Here is a 17,581-nt window from a genome sequence, read left to right as displayed (position 1 = left end):
TGACCCTCCGACAGTGCCTGCTCCCTCAGCACTGACCCTTCGACAGTTCCCGCTCCCTCAGCACTGACCCTTCGACAGTTCCCACTCCCTCAGCACTGACCCTCTGACAGTGCCCACACCCTCAGCACTGACCCTTCGACAGTTCCCGCTCCCTCAGCACTGACCCTTCGACAGTGCCTGCTCCCTCGGCACTGACCCTCCGACAGTGCCTGCTCCCTCGGCACTGACCCTCCGACAGTGCCTGCTCCCTCAGCACTGACCCTCTGACAGTGCCCACTCCCTCAGCACTGACCCTCTGACAGTGCCCACACCCTCAGCACTGACCCTTCGACAGTTCCCGCTCCCTCAGCACTGACCCTTCGACAGTTCCCGCTCCCTCAGCACTGACCCTTCGACAGTTCCCGCTCCCTCAGCACTGACCCTTCGACAGTGCCCGCTCCCACGACACTGACCCTCTGACAGTGCCCACTCCCGCAGCACCAACCCTCTGACAGTGCCCGGTCCCGTAGCACTGACCATCCGATAGAGCCCGCTCCCTCAGCACTGACCCTCCGACAGTTCCCGCTCCCTCAGCACTTACCTTCCAACAGTGCCCGCTCCCTCAGCACTGACCCTCCGACAGTGCCCACTCCCTCAGCACTGACCCTCCGACAGTGCCCACTCCCTCAGCACTGACCCTCCGACAGTGCCTGCTCCCTCAGCACTGACCCTCTGACAGTGCCCCCTCCCTCAGCACTGACCCTCCGAAAGTGCCTGCTCCCTCGGCACTGACCCTGTGACAAACCGATGCTCTGAAACAGTATTGAAGAATTGAAGTGCAGAAGTTTGTCTTGTTACAAAGACAGTCTCTCACAGGAGTGTGTAAAATGGTGAATTAACGTGGTTCCTGGGAATATTCACTGAAGCAGAGGGAGGTTGAAGCAGGCAGAGATTGTGTGGAGAGATAATGGGAACTGCAGATGCTGGAGAATCCAAGATAATAAGGTGTACAGCTGGACGAACACAGCAGGCCAAGCAGCATCAGAGGAGCAGGAAGGCTGACGTTTTGTAGGGTGAAGTTCTGTGATGTACCAGTGGGTGTCAGTGTTTACCCACTGTACAGTCCTACACCCTGTCAGCTGGGAACACACCGGGCAGTGTTAGTGACCAATCCTGAGCGAGGGTCACAGGACCTAAAACACTAACTCTGATTTTTAAGGTCTTAGCAAAAATTTGTAGCAAGGCTTGTGGATGCAGTCCTTCATTAGCTTGCTGAGCCAGTTCCGTGGTGTGCAGATATTTTGTGATGGCTGCACAGTGGCTCATGGTTAGCACTGCAGCCTCACAGCACCAGGGACCCGGGTTCAATTCCAGCCTCGGGCGACTGTCTGTGCAGAGTTTGCACATTCTCCCTGTGTCTGCGTGAGTTTCCTCCGGGTGCTCCGGTTTCCTCCCACAGTCCAAGATGTGCAGGCTAGGTGGATCGGCCATGTTAAATTGCCCATAGTGTTCAGGGGTGTGTGGGTTATAGGGGGATGGGGTTGGGTGGGATGCTTCAAGGGGCGGTGTGGACTTGTTGGGCCGAAGGGCCTGTCCCCACACCGTAGGGAATCTAATCTAAACTGTCTCACCAAATGGTCAAGCAACAGCCTGACACAGTCACACACACAGAATCATACCCAATGGACAAAAGGAAGACAGGAACAGAGTAATTAGGAGTGAAAGTAGAGAATACAGCCCATCAATCACACTCCACCACATCCCAATCACGACTGACCTCATCCTACTCTCACCGCCACATTCCTGCCTGATCCGCAGGGAAGTTTAGCCCGTTTTTCATCAGAAATAGCCTCGTTTCTTTCTTGAATCAGTTGAGAGGGTCTGTCTCCAGTGCACTCGGAGGCAGGGAGAGACACACATTCACAGACCTCCAAGGGAAGAAGCTTCTCCTCTTCTCAGTTTAGAACCAACCATTTCTCTCTCTATGTCAGCGGTCTCCGATTCAAACCTGTCCCACGAGGGGGAGCAGCTGGTCACCGTTGGCTTCTTCAATCCCTGATAGCATCTATGTGCCTCAAACACACTCCCCACCTCCAGCCTTACCTCAGCTGTTGGTAAAGTGTTGGAAAAGGTTATAAGGGATAGGATTTATAATCATCTAGAAAAGATTAAATTGATTAGGGATAGTCAGCACGGTTTTGTGAAGGGAAGGTCATGCCTCACAAACCTTATCAAGTTCTTTGAGAAGGTGACCAAACAGGTAGATGAGAGTAAACCGGTTGATGTGGAGTACATGGATTTCAGCAAGGTGTTCGATAAGGTCCCCCACAATAGGCTATTGTACAAAATGCGGAGGAATGGAATGGTGGGAGATATAGCAGTTTGGATCGGAAATTGGCTTGCTGAAAGAAGACAGAGGGTGGTAGTTGATGGGAAATGTTCATCCTGGAGACCAGTTACTAGTGGTGTACCACAAGGGTCGGTGTTGGGTCCACTGCTGTTTGTCATTTTTATAAATGACCTGGATGAGGGCATAGAAGGATGGGTTAGTAAATTTGCAGACAACGCTAAGGTCGGTGAAGTTGTGGATAGTGACGAAGGATGCTGTAGGTTGCAGAGAGACATAGATAAGCTGCAGAACTGGGCTGAGACGTGGCAAATGGAGTTTAATGCAGACAAGTGTGAGGTGATGCACTTTGGTAGGAGTAACCAGAAGGCAAAGTACTGGGATAATGGTAAGATTCTTGGTAGTGTAGATGAGCAGAGAGATCTCGGTGTCCATGTACACAGATCCTTGAAAGTTGCCACCCAGGTTGACAGGGCTGTTAAGAAGGCATACAGTGTTTTAGCTTTTATTAATAGAGGGATCGAGTTCCAGAACCAAGAGGTTATGGTGAAGCTGTACAAAACTCTGGTGCGGCTGCACTTGGAGTATTGTGTACAGTTCTGGTCACCGCATTATAAGAATGATGTGGAAGCTTCAGAAAGTAACTCAGTAAAAACAGAGTTTGCTGGAGAAGCTCAGCAGGCCAGGCAGGGTCTGTGTTTGTCACAGTAACTCGATGTTCACTCACTAACTCACTCCGAAAGACTGTGATTCCAAATAAACCCTGTTCGAATGTAACCCAGTGATTTCTGAGCCTGTTAAACCGCCCCCCCCATCCGACACCAGCACCCACCCCGTCCGACACCAGCACCCCACCCACGTCCAACACCAGCCATCGCCCGTCCGAAACCAGCACCACCCCCACCCCGTCCACACTCATTCTGTTCACTGCCTGACTCTTCACTTTGATCACTGATTACCCGATAGTTCACTGTCCCCGTTCCCCCCGTCTCGCCCCGCTCCCCCGGTCTCGCCCCACCCTCCCCCGTCTTCCCCCCCTCCGCCGTCTTCACCCCTCCCCCATCTCCCCCCCGTCTCCCCGCTCCCCATCTCCCCCCCGTCTCCCCCCTCCCCATCTCCCCCCCGTCTCCCCCGCTCCCCATCTCCCCCCCGTCTCCCCCCTCCCCATCTCCCCCCCGTCTCCCCCCTCCCCATCTCCCCCCGTCTTCCCCCCCCGTCTCCCCCCCGTATCTCCCCCCCATATCTCCCCCCCGTATCTCCCCCCTCGCCCCCCCCGCGTCTTCCCCCCTCCCCGTCTCCCCCCCATCTCCCTCCATCTCGCCCCCCTCTCCCCCGTCTCGCCCCCCCATGTCTCGCCCTGCGTCCCCCGCCACGCCCCCCCTCCCCCGCCTCACCCTTCCCCCGTCTCACCCCCCCCTCCCCCGTCTCACCCCCCCCCTCCCCCGTCTCACCCCCCCCCTCCCCCGTCTCACCCCCCCCTCCCCCGTCTTCCCCTGCTCAGGACCCCATTGTCTGCTCATTAACTCACTCTCAGTTCTCCTCCAGGACAGTGACAACGTGGGTTTAGATACAGAGTAAAGCTCTCTCTACTCTTTGAAACTGAAGGTAAAGCTCTCACTAACCTTTTAAATTTAAACTAAATGACAGGCTAGCCTTTTGACTGATAATTAAACACTCCCAGGGACAGGGACAGCACGGGGTTAGATACAGAGTAAAGCTCCCTCTACACTGTCCCCCATCAAACACACTCAGGGACAGGGACAGCACAGGGTTAGATCCAGAGTAAAGCTCCCTCTACACTGTCCTCCATCCAACACTCCCAGGGACACGGACAGCACAGGGTTAGATCCAGAGTAAAGCTTCCTCTACACTGTCCCCCATCAAACACTCTCAGGGACAGGGACAGCACAGGGTTAGATCCAGAGTAAAGCTTCCTCTACACTGTCCTCCATCAAACACTCCCAGGGACACGGACAGCACGGGGTTAGATCCAGAGTAAAGCTCCCTCTACACTGTCCCCCATCAGCCACGTCCAGGGACAGGGACAGCACGGGGTTAGATACAGAATAAGGCTCCCTCTGTATTACCCTGGTCAGTGGGATGTGTGGAACACTGAAGGTGTGATGATGAGCTGAATGAAGTGCTGGTTTCTCCATGGGATTTGTTCACACTGCCTCTTGTCTAAACACTTGCAGAGCTTCAGGAATCAAAGCGAAAAGCTCAGCGAAGGAACAGACAACACAGAATGGCTGCAGTGTGCGAGGACATCGGAATGTCATTCAGGAGGAATGGTCCGTGAGTCTACTCTGGGAGGGAATTGGCTGATACCATCGGTTCCCCCAGTTTGTCTCACTGTCTGACACTGACTTGCATTTGGGAAGCAACCTGTCCCACTTCACAGGGAATGCCGCACTGTCAGAGGGTCAGTGCAAAGGGAGTGGGCACTGTCAGAGGGTCAGTGCTGAGGGAGTGGGCATTGTCAGAGGGTCAGTGCTGCGGGAGCGGGCACTGTTGGAGGGTCAGTGCTGCGGGAGCGGGCACTGTCGGCGGGTCAGTGCTGAGGGAGCGGGCACTGTCGGCGGGTCAGTGCTGCGGGAGCGGGCACTGTCGGCGGGTCAGTGCTGAGGGAGTGGGCACTGTCGGCGGGTCAGTGCTGAGGGAGTGGGCACTGTCGGCGGGTCAGTGCTGAGGGAGTGGGCACTGTCGGCGGGTCAGTGCTGAGGGTTGTTGTAACAGCTGAAGTAAATATGGGAATGTTACATTCCCACCCCCATATATTGGTGTCAAATTAATCAGCTACAAACCTACATTTAACAAAACCCTCTGATCAAATATAACATCTGACTAGACGTTATTTTTATGTCGATCACAATTCACCAGGGTGTAGATCAGCTGCTGGAAAGCACATGGTAATTACACTAGCACACTGAGCCCAATGTTAATGTTCATTGGTAGCTGTTCCCATTTGGCTGAGTAAGAGGCATGTTGCTGTGGCTCGTGAAACACAGAATCCTTGCAAAACTCCATCCAACAATATCTCTTCCTGCCCATTGAAGTCAACAGTTTCATTTCGTCTTGTTGTAATGATTGAATCAGTCCCTGAGGAGTGTCACAGGATTGATGCCATTTTGTGGCTGTAGGCGTGCTGGCCGAGCCGGTCGGCGTGTTGGCTTACAGATGTTTGGTCACCCTGCTCGGTAACACCGTCAGTGCGCCCCTGGTGAAGTGTTGGTGTTCTGTCCTGCTTGTTATTTGTGTGCCTCGGTTTGCTGGTCTGTTGGTATCACGTCTGTTTCTGTTTCTCTCTGGCTTGTACACAGGGCCCACTTTGATCTGTTTGTTGATGGAGTTGCGGTCGGAATGCCAGGCCTCCAGGAATTCCCGACGTCTCTCTGTCTGGCCTGTGCCATTGTGGATGCGCTGTCCCTGTTGAATTGGTGTCCTTCTTTGACCGTGTGTAGCGAGACCAGTGAGAATCGGTCGTAACTCGTGGGGGCTGGTTGATGTTTATGTTTACTTGTTGTCACTTTTCTCCCAGTTTGGCCGGGGTAATGTTTCTCTCAGTCCTTGCCTGGTATTGTGTGTGTTACGTTAGTTTTATTGGCTGTGGGTATGGGATCCTTTACGTTCGTCAGTAGCTGTCACAGGGTCATTGTCGGTTTGTGGCCTACCCTGATGCCTTGGGGTCTGAGTATATGATACACACTGGGAGCGTGTGCAGCTCTCTCTGGCTCAGAGAGAGCGAGACTGGTGCAGCTTCACAAGAATGATGCCCCAGGATGTGAATTGATCTGTCTATCTGTGTCCCGTAGCCTCACACACATTGCTGCCAGCAACCCACTGTTCACTAGAGATAATGGGAACTGCAGACGCTGGAGAATCTGGGATAACACGGTGTGGAGCTGGATGAACACAGCAGGACAAGCAACGTCAGAGGAGCAGGAAAGCTGACGTTTCAGGCTGACATTTCTGATGCAGTGTTTAGGCCCGAAACGTCAGCTTTCCTGCTCCTCTGACGTTGCTTGTCCTGCCGTGTTCATCCAGCCCCACACCACGTTAACCCACTGTTTGTTTCCGAGCTCCTTAAAACCCTGAGATTTACTCAGTTTCTATCCAGCTCTCTTTTGAAAGTTCATATTGAACCTAATTCCATCATCCGTTTCAGTCAGCACATGCCAGGTCCCCAAACCCGGAGGAAGCAGTCATTCAGAGAGACACCATAGTACTGTCAATAAGCTAGGAATTGGAAACCTCAGGGTTAATGCTCTGGGGCCCTGGCTTCAAATCCCGCTATGAATTCATGTAAAAACGTGGAATTAAGACTCTAATGATGACCATGAGCCCATTGTCAGGAAATACCCACCTGGGTCACTAATGTCCTTTAGGGAAGGACACTGCCATCCTTACCTGAAACAAAAACAGAAGTTGCTGGAAAAGCTCAGTGGGTTTGGCAGCGTCTGTGAAGAAAAAAAAAATCAGAGTTAACGCTTTGGGTGCCGTGACCCTCCTGGCCTCTATGTGACTCCAGACCCACAGCAATGTGGGCGACTCATATCTCCCCTCAGGGCAATAAATGCCAGCCCAGCCAGACACTCTCTGTGTGAAACAGTCTCTAGTGTGCACCCACTTTGGTGCTTCTCCTACACTTTATTCAACAGGGCAGCCATCAGGACTGACTGACAGTGTTTCTATGGCAACGTAGTTATACCCACTGGAAATAATTTACTGGAAAAGGCCGTGCAAACAGTCTGTGAAAGTGTGCACCTTCTCCACCTGGCTCTGGTCCTGGACAATCCCCCCATCTCCCAGTCTCTCTCAATGGCTCTCATGGCACGGGGGGTAGTGTCTCCACCCCTGACCCAGGAGGCTTGGGTTCCAGCCCCACAAACACCTCCCAGAGCCGTGTCGTCAACCTCTCTGTTCCATTTCAAACAAACAAAGCAGCGGGATAGTAAGAAACTTCCACAGCATGGACCCATCATCTATGGTTAACCACGGAGTTTAAAGATAGCATGACCCTCCAAGGAAAAGCAGAGAAATACTCATTTCATGGAAAGGACCTGCGATATTGGTGACAGATATAAATGATGGGTGTTTTTCCATCGCAGAAATTAGTGGGTGAAAAGGTTTGCCAAGTGTGTGGCTTTTTTTTCCAGAAATACTGCAAAAAAAAATCAATGTTCAAAAATAAACAGGTGGCAGGTCAGAAACCGAACAGAATATATGAAAATAGCAACAACAAGCCAAAAGGGTAGAGTATGAAAGAAAGCTAGCCAGCAATGTAAAAATAGACAGTAAGTTTCTGTAAACAGATTTAACAAATGAGTGTGAAGCTGGATGAACACAGCAGGCCCAGCAGCATCTCAGGAACACAAAAGCTGACGTTTCGGGCTAGACCCTTCATCAGAACTTTGATGTAGGGTCTAGGCCCGAAACGTCAGCTTTTTGCTCCTGAGATGCTGCTTGGCCTGCTGTGTTCATCCAGCTCCACACTTTGTTATCTCGGATTCTCCAGCATCTGCAGCTCCCATTATCTCTGGTTTCAACATCCCTGTTGTTTTTACATCGCTCCAGGATCTGATGATTATACCAGTTCCTCTATCTCCTGCTGGCTACTGGTCTTGGTGTATCGATTATAATTTTACAAAACCCCCTTGCTTCGGAGACAGTCCTGTCTGATTGGAAAATAGCTCATGGAACTATTTCATTCAAAATGGGCGGGAGACAGGGAGCTGGAAACTACAGGGATACCAGGAACTGCCGAGGCTGGAGAATCTGAGATAACACGGTGTGACGCTGGATGAACACAGCAGGCCGTTAGCTTAACATCGGTCAGAGGGAACCTGTTAGAAGGTATTCCTAAAGACATCGTATTCGTGCACTTGGATAATTTCAAGTTAATTGGGCACAGTCAACATGGATTGTCAGAGAGAAATCATGTTTAACTCATTTATTGTAGCTCTTTATAGAATTACCTGGGTCGGGGGATCCAGTGGATCTACTGTATTTAGACTTGCAGCAGGCATTTGATAAAATTATCGGGAAAAATAGAAGCTCGTGCTCTCGAGGGTAACATATTGTCACAGAGAAATGATTGGCTGGTCAACTGCAGGCAGAGGGGAGTCTGTTTCAGGCTGGAGATGTGCCACATTGGTTCACTGCCGGGTCTTCAAATCTTTACAATTTGTAGAAATGATTTGGAGGAAGGAGCTAAATTTGCTGGTGGCACAGAGAGGGTTTGGAAAGTGAGCAGTAAAGAGGAAATGAGGTGCCTACAAAGGGATGTAGACTGATTCAGTTCAACAGGCGAGGGCCTGGCAAATGATGTACAATGGGGGAAAAGTGTGAAATTACCCATTTTGGCAGAAAAACTAAAAAAAATGGGAAGTACGTTACCTAGACGGTGAGAGGTTGCAGAGCTCTAAGATGCAGAGGGATCTGGATGTCGCAGTGCATGAATCACCGAAGGTCAGTCTGCAGGTACAGCAGGTAATCAGGAAAGCTCATAGAATGTGAAGACGCATTGCGCGGGAAGTTAGACAACAGGAGTGGGGAGGCTCCAAAGACGTATGGATCAGGCAAAAACAATTCCCTCGGAGGGTCTGGAGTCTTTGGAAAACCTCCCTGAAACCGTCATGGCAGCACAGCCCTTGAATGTTGTGAAGTGGGGGGTTCCCTCCCACTGACCAACATGTGCCGGTTCGGGTGGGTCGGCCAGGAGGGTGTGGCGGGGGGTGGGAATTACCCAGAGTATCCAGGGATGTGCAGGCTCTGGGGGTTACCATGGGAAATGCAGGGTCACAGGGACAGGGTAGCAGCAAGGGTCACAGTGGACTCGATGGGTCGAATGGTCTGCTTCCCACAAAAAATTGGCGTGGTCACTCCCCGGGAACAGCGGGCTGATCACTGGGAACACTGGGATGATCATGCCCTGGGAACGCCAGGATGGTCACTCCCTGGGAATGCCAGGATGGTCACTGGGAACACTGGGATGGTCACTTCCTGGGAATGCCGGGAAGGTCACTCCCTGGAAACGCCGGGATGGTCACTGGGATGGTCACTCCCTGGGAACGCCAAGATGTTCCTAAGTTTCTGTTTCTGGAGCAGTTGCTCCTTCAGCTGATTTTCTATCTGCAGAGGAAGGTGCTGAAGGAATTGGATCGAAGCCACAGGAATGTGAGCAGCTCCTCGGAGCAGGACAGGAAAGATGGGAACAGCAAATGACAGCAGCCAGGAGGAGCAGGAGACAGTACATCAAGGGCTCCTAGAACACAGGGATCCGGAACTCTGGAAAACCAGTAAGTGGAGGAAATCTGGGACCAGGGTGTAGTTAGAAGAGAGAGAGAGAAAGAGAGTGAGTGCGACAGTGTGAGAGAGAGTGAGTGCGTGACTGTGTGAGAGAGAGTGAGTGCGTGACAGTGTGAGAGAGAGTGAGTGCGACAGTGTGAGAGAAGTGAGAGAGAGAGAGTGTGACAGTGACAGTGAGAGAGTGTGTGACTGTGACAGAGAGAGAGAGTGTGAGAAGTGAGAGAGAGTGTGTGTGTGTGTGACAGTGAGGGAGAGTGAGTGACAGGGAGAGAGTGTGTGTGAGACAGTGATAGGGAGAGAGAGTGTGTGAGAGTATGTGTGACAAAGAGAGAGAGTGTGAGACAGTGCGACAGCGTGAGAGAGAGAGAGAGTGTGACAGTGAGAGAGAGAGAGTGTGACAGTGAGAGAGAGAGTGTGACAGTGAGAGAGAGAGAGAGTGACAGTGAGAGAGAGTGTGACAGTGAGAGAGAGAGAGCGTGTGACAGTGACAGTGAGAGAGAGAGCGTGTGACGGAGAGAGACTGTGTGAGACAGTGATAGGGAGAGAGAGTGTGTGAGAGTGTGTGTGACAAAGAATAAAGAATAAAGAATCTTCTACACTGTCCCCCATCAAACACTTAGTTTATAATGCTGCTATAGCTGTGAGTAAATAGGAGTGAGTCCGATTTCACTAGCACTACTATTGGGACTTAGTTTGAGCTTATAATGGAAACAAAGACGTTCGGAGATGGAGTAGGCCAATCAGCCCTTCAAGTCTCATCCAATATTAAATTTAATAGCGGCTGATCATCCAGCTCAGTATCTGGCTTGTGCTTTCTTTCAGACTTTTTGATCTCTTTAGCTCAAAGAACAATCCAGTTTGATGGGGTCCAGGTCTCAGCCCGACAGACAGAAAGATTAACTGCTGTTGTAAAGCCACTCACTTTCATGAACTTCTCGTACGAGGGTTCTTCAGGTCGAGGAGGGTCTGTGATCACTCCCAACACTGCCTGCCCCGACGCTGGGGGACAGAGACGCACTGAGACCAGTTTGATCAACTGCATCCTGACCTCAGGGTCCAGGTTGATGAGTTCCATGTAGCCCCCCCGGTAACCGCACCTACAGAGAGAAAGAAAAACAAACACTAACATTAGGAACAAAGGAGGAGACCATTCAGCCCCTCCAGTCTCTTCCACTATTCAATGATATCACGGCTGATCTATGGCCTAATTCCATATACTGGCTAAATACTGAAAAAACTGTGGATGCTGTAAATCTGAAACAAGACCAGAAGTTGCTGGAAAAGCTCAGCAGGTCTGGCAGCATCTGTGAAGTAAAAGTCAGAGTTAATGTTTCCGGTCTGGTGATCCTTCCTCAGAACTCTTTAAAGACACTGTTACTTTGGGGAAAAACAAAAATAAATAAACAATATAAAAAAGGCTCTCCCTTGACTTTGTCCCCACCAGTCAATCTTGGAGCAGTAACCACAAAGGGCCAATAATGTAAAATAAATGTTTCTTGACTCATTTTAAATCAAAGAAAATGTAGAAAAGAATAAATCCCCTCTGCTTTGTCCCCATCAAAATGCTTCTGGGACAGGGACAACAAGGGTTTAAAATCCAGAGGAAAGTTCCTCTACTCATTTCAACCAAAAATAAAATTCCCCTCACACCAATCCCATGAAGCACATCGGGACAGGGACAGTATGAAGCTGAAGTACAAGCTCCCCTTGGCTCTTCCAACGTGTCCAAAATCAACACAAAAGAAAAATAAAACAGCTCTTTTCTGGGCACAAAATCAAGAACAAACAGAAACTTAAAATGTTGAATGGAAACTTTACTAAATCAGAACATCATTGTCCAAACTGACAATGCCCTACAGCCTCCCAGTGTCCATGGTCACCAAAGGCTTCCACTGTACTGGAACACCACATGCTCCCAGTCCAGGGACAGCCCAGTGTGCACATAACTGGGCATTCTAAAAGCTTGGGGCAGCTCCAACGCCAAGGTGCAGTGGGGAAAGACCACCATCTAAGGTCTTGCTGCCAAAGTTTAGCAACAGCCTATTTCAGCTTTCAGACCTTCTCACTGCCTCAATGTATAAAAGTACTCTCCCACACAAGTTAGAAATGCCTTGGGGCAACTGCAGGGAATGTCAAATTCCAGCATTTGTTTTTCTGCAAAGACTATAGAACTGCTTTAATATCTATGAACATTGACAACGATTTCTTTTAAAATAAAGGAAGGGTCAAAGTCAATACACAGCCTGAGAAGGATGGATGGGTTACCAGGAAGCAGTCAATTATCCCATTAATTGGAGATGACTCAGCTTCACCCTTCCACTATCACTCACTCCCCTCCCTGGCCCGGTGACCCATCCTATTCCACACACCTCATTCAATTCACCCTCACACTATTGCCTCACTCAAGTGTACTCACTCTCCCATATAACCTTTGGAGATCGAGTGGAATGAAGCTAATTCCACATTGTTGGAATACTCAGGGCCCATCTCAAAGAGAACTTTCTTAAAGGAATGGAACTGACAGCCCTCTGCGTAGACATTGTCCTGATAGACCTGTTGGGAGGAAAGGTAACAGGTGAGGAGTCAGAGTACTCAGCTGCTCACTATAATAGTACTCGTGCAATAGCGCATGGGAATTCTTTCAGCACAGAGACCCACTTCAATTCTTCCCCACATCCCACATTTGTTTCTTTGCAGAAAATTCCTCAGCAAGCCAATGACCACTCCCAAACCACCCTCACACCAAAATCCTCCTGCTCCCCCCAAATCACAAACCTATCAAAATCTTCACCCTCTCCCAAAACCATCTATCCACTAAAACCCTAAAGCTTCCATCAAGAACCTTCCACCACAATCCTCCTCCTCCCACTTTGGTGAATTTCTGCAGAGTATCTTTAGAATCATACAGAAGAGGCCCTTTGAACTATCGAGTCTGCACCAACAAATCTACTTAAATCTAATCTCACTTTCGTGCAATAAGATAAAGAATAGTCCAGCACAGAAAGAGGCCCTTTGGCCCACTAAGTCCCAACACAAACACCTTCCTAAAGTAAAACCCTTTTGCCTCTACACAGCCTGAATCCCTCATTCCCTACCTCTTCATGTATCTGTCACAAAGCCTTAGATGTTGCTGTTATATCTGACTCCACAACATCCTATTGTAGCACATTCCAGGCCACCACTAACCCCTGTCTGTGCAAAAAGTAAACTTGCTCTCACATCTCCTTTAAACTTTCCCCTTTGATCTTAAACTTATCTATATCTTTCCCCTTTGATCTTAAACTTATCCTATATTCATTGACATTTCCACCCTGGGAAAAAGACTTTGACTATCCATTCTACCTATGCCTATAATTTTGTAAAATTCTACCAGGTCACCCCCTTGTTTTTTGTCATTCAAGTGAAAACAAACCAAGTTTTGTCCAATTTCACCTCGTTGTTAATGCCCTTTAAACCAGGCCACATCCCAAACTGTTTCTGAAACCTCTCCAAAGACTCCACATCCTTCCGGTAGTGTGGTGACCAGAACTGTATTCCAAATGTGGATTCTCTTTGGAGGGTTGGTATGGACAATATGGGCTGAATGGCCTGCTTCCACACAGCAGTAACATGATTTGCTGAGTTTTACTCTCTCTGCCCTGACCGACGAAGCATCCAGGCAGTTCTTCAATAACACAACAGCTGTGTTCTTGTGTGACTTCCCGCTATAGAAAATCACTATAACCTGTACAGCAGAAGGTTCACATTGAACGTCCCCTATTCATCAGTCGTGTTACAGCCAATTTGCGCTCATGAAACATGTGTTATAACAGAGCTACCTGTAGTTTTCCATAAGCCTTCTTGACCACCTTATCTCCTAGTGTTGTCACTTTCAGGTGACTGTGGACATACACCTAGATCCCTCTGTATGTTGTTGCTTCTAAAGGCTCTGCCATTTACTGTAAAATTCCCTTCTGCAGGAGTTCTTCCAAAATGCATCACCTCACGATTGTCTGGATGAATTCTCCATCTGCCATTTCTCCGTCCAATGCTCCAGCCTATATACATCCCTGTGTATCCTCTGGCAATCCTCCTCACTATCCACAGCTTCCCCCAATCTCTGAGCCACCTGCTAGATTATTAATCAGATCATCGACACTCTCAACCACATCAGTCATAAATATTTTTATTTATTCATTCGTGTGATGTAGCCTATCACAGGCTGGGCCCAGCGTTTATTGCCCGTCCCTAGTTGCCCCTTGAGAGGGTGGGGGTGAGCTGCCTTCTTGTACCGCTGCAGTCCTCCTGCTGCGCGTTGACGCACAATGTCCTCGGGGGGAATTCCAGGATTTTGACCCAGTGACTGTGAAGGAACGGTGACATATTTCCAAGTCAGGATGGTGAGTAAATTGGAGAGGAATTTGGAGGTGGTGGTGTTCCCATGTATCTGCTGCCATTGTCCTTCTGGATGGAAGTGGTTGTGGGTTTGGAAGGTGCTGCCTGAGGATCTTTGGTGAATTTCTGCCGTGCATCTTGTAGCTCGTACACACTGCTGCTACTGAGTGGCGGTGGTGGAGGGAGTGGGATGTTTGTGGATGTGGTGCCAATCAAGCAGCTGCTTTGTCCTGGATGGTGTCGAGCTTCTTGAGTGTTGTTGGGGCTGCACTCATCCAGGCAAGTGGGGAGTATCCCATCACACTCCTGCCTTGTGCCTTGTAGATGGTGGACCAGTTTCAGATCCCAGGTGATTAGTTGCTCACTCCAATATTCATAGCTATTGACCTGTTCTTATAGCCACTGTTTATGTGGTAAGTCAGGTTGACTTTCTGGTCAACGGTAACCCCCAGGATGTCTATAGTGGGGGATTTAGTGATGGTAACACCATTGAATGTCAATTAGATTAGGTTAGATTGTCCCTTATCGATGATGGTCATTGCCTGGCATTTGTGTGGCATGAATGTTACAAATCAGCCCCAAGCCTGGATATTGTCCAGATCTTGTAGCATTTGAACACGGACTGCTTCAGTATCTGAGGAGCCACAAATGGTGCTGAACATTGTGTAATGCATATGTTACATATAACAGGGATCAAGTTGGTGAGACATGAACCCTATCACGCAAAGCCATGCTGCCTGTCACTAACAAGTCCATATGTTTCCAAATGTGAATAAATCCTATCCCTAAAAATCTTCCCCAATAATCACGGTGGCTCAGTGTTTAGCACTGCTGCCTCACAGCGCCAGGGACCCAGGTTCGATACCACCCTCGGGTGACTGTCTGTGTGGAGTTTGCACATTCTCCCTGTGTCTGCGTGGGTTTCCTCCGGGTGCTCTGGTTTCCTCCCACAGTCCACAGATGTGCAGGCTCGGTGGATCGGCCATGCTAAATTGTCTGTAGTGTTCAGGTGGGTTAGACATGGGAAATTAGGGGAATGGGTCTGGGTGAGATGCTGTTCAGAGGGGCGGTGTGGACTTGTAGGGCCGAATGGCCTGATTCCACTGTAGGGATACTATGAATTTCCCTGCCAGTGAAGTAAGGCTCACCAGTCTGCAATTTTTTGAGTCATCCCTGTTGCCCTTCTTAAACAAAGGAACAAAGTTGGCTATTCTCCAGTTCTCCGGGACCTCTCCTGTCTCTGAAGAGGGCACAAAGATTTTGTACAAGGCCCCAGCAATTTCCTCAGCAAGAATCCCCTTCCTCTCCCCCATTTCTGAAGAAGGGTCCAGGCCCGAAACATCAGCTTTCCTGCTCCTCTGATGCTGCTTGGCCTGCTGTGTTCATCCAGCTCTACACTTTGTTATCTTAGATCCCATTAAGTCCTGGGAATTTGTCTACCTTGATGCTTTTTAAAATTGTAAGATGGAACGTCAACTTTCCTGCTCCTCTGATGCTGCCTGGCATCCTCCAGCTCCATACTGTGTTATCTCTGACTCCAGCATCGACAGTTCCTACTATCTAGAGTGACTTAAACACCCGAACTTTTTTGTATTGAAATGCCTTAGAATATCAACTTACCCTTCCCAACGCTAACCACCCCCCATGTACTTCTCCGTTATGAATACCGATGCAAAGTATTCATGAAGGATCTCACCCACTTCCTCTGATCCAGACATAAATTGCCTTGTTTGTCCTTGAGACAGTGAGACCGGGAGCACTGCAGTGGGACAGAGCGACAGTGAGACTGCGAGTAAAGGAAAGTGCAGTGATATCCCACACATTTCCGAACTGGATATTGTCGAGTGAAGTTATTTCGTGTTTGAGACATTCGGAAATGTTGGCTGGTTTTCTGATGGTCTGATGGCTACCGTGGCGACCTCTCTTTCAGAGAAAGTGAAACGGAGTTTATCTAAGTGCAGACGGACCCGAAAACAGAGGAAGGAGGTGAGTGAAAGCCTCACTTTTACTGTATTTGTCACAAACTACAGATGGATTAAAAATTCTGCCCAGCCAGTGACACAGACACATCATGTGAAAGAATTTAAAAATAAAGCATCTCGCTTCAAGATGTGGGTGTCACAGGCTGGGCCCAGCATTTATTGCCTGTCCCTAGTTGCCCCTTGAGAAGGTGGGGGTGAGCTGCCTTCTTGAACCGCTGCAGTCCGTGTGCTGTAGGTTGACCTGCAATGCCGTGAGGAAGGGAATTCCAGGATTTTGACCCAGTGACACTGAAGGAACGGTGATATATTTCCAAGTCAGGATGGTGAGTGGCTTGGGCGGGGTAACTTGAAGGGGGTGGTGTTCCCATGTATTTGCTGCCCTTGTCCTTCTGGATGGAAGTGGTTGTGGGTTTGGAAGGTGTAATCAAAAGGAGTTGGGGGTTTTGAGTGATAATGGGAACTGCAGATGCTGGAGAATCCAAGATAATAAAATGTGAGGCTGGATGAACACAGCAGGCCACGCAGCATCTCAGGAGCCTCACTGATAAAGGGCCCGAAACGTCAGCTTTTGTGCTCCTGAGATGCTGCTGGGCCTGCTGTGTTCATCCAGCCTCACATTTCATTATCCTGGGGGTTTTGAGTGTTTGTAATGATTGTAATGAGGTCAGCCAGGTGGTCCTCTGAGAATAGGAGTTCCCTGATTGGGGCTGTTAACCTGGTCCAATCAGGGAGCCCTGGCTGACAGATACAAACGGGGAGTCTCAGAGATACTGACACTGTGGCACTTGACTCTATATGAGGCAGCACTGCTTCATGTGTAAACACAGGGTGACTTGGTGATGGGAACCCACCCTCTGTACGCTCATTTCAGTGGTCATTCAGAAGCACTGGGGACAGCCAGTTCATACTGCCAGAGAGAACAATGCACACTTGGAGAGACAGCGCCCGCTACCTCAGCACTGGCCGTCCGACAGCACCCGCTCCCTCGGCGCTGACCCTCCGACAGCGCCCGCTCCCTCAGCACTGACCCTCCGACAGCACCCGCTCCCTCAGCGCTGACCCCCCGACAGTGCAGCGCTCCCTCAGCGCTGACCCCCCGACAGTGCGGTGCTCCCTCGGCACTGACCCTCCGACAGTGCCCGCTCCCTCAGCACTGACCCTCCAATAGTGCCCACACCCTCAGCACTGACCCTCCGACAGTGCGGCCCTCCCTCAGCACTGACCCTCCGACAGCGCAGCACTCCCTCAGTACTGACCCTCCGACAGTGCGGCACTCCCTCAGCACTGACCCTCCGACAGTGCCCACTCCCTCAGCATTGACACTCCGGCAGTGCCCGCTCCCTCAGCACTGACCCTCCGGCAGTGTCCGCACCCTCAGCCCTGATCCTCCGACAGTGCCCGCTCCCTCAGCACTGACCCTCCGTAAGTGCCCATTCCCTCAGCACTGACCCTCCGACAGTGCCCGCTCCCTTAGCACTGACCCTCCGACAGTGCCCGCTCCCTCAGCACTGACCCTCCGACAGTGCAGTGCTCCCTCAGCACTGACCCTCCGACAGTGCCCACTCCCTCGGCACTGACCCTCCGACAGTGC

General features: G+C 50.2%; 1 protein-coding gene across 1 annotated transcript; it reads right to left on the bottom strand.

Moving 5' to 3' along the window:
- Positions 1 to 10,475: 10,475 nt before the first annotated feature.
- LOC132206654 (alanine aminotransferase 2-like) lies at positions 10,476 to 13,650 on the bottom strand. Its single transcript, XM_059641170.1, has 3 exons — positions 13,621 to 13,650; positions 12,051 to 12,187; positions 10,476 to 10,731 (listed from the first exon to the last, which is right to left on the bottom strand). Exons 1-3 carry the CDS (start codon positions 13,648 to 13,650, stop codon positions 10,476 to 10,478), a joined length of 423 nt encoding a protein of 140 aa, XP_059497153.1.
- Positions 13,651 to 17,581: the final 3,931 nt, after the last annotated feature.

This window comes from Stegostoma tigrinum, chromosome 2 (genome assembly GCF_030684315.1).
Source record: "Stegostoma tigrinum isolate sSteTig4 chromosome 2, sSteTig4.hap1, whole genome shotgun sequence".
Lineage (NCBI taxonomy): Eukaryota > Metazoa > Chordata > Chondrichthyes > Orectolobiformes > Stegostomatidae > Stegostoma > Stegostoma tigrinum.
The sequence above is the reverse complement of the archived record's forward strand: the minus strand, read 5'-3'. Positions and strand labels throughout refer to the sequence as shown.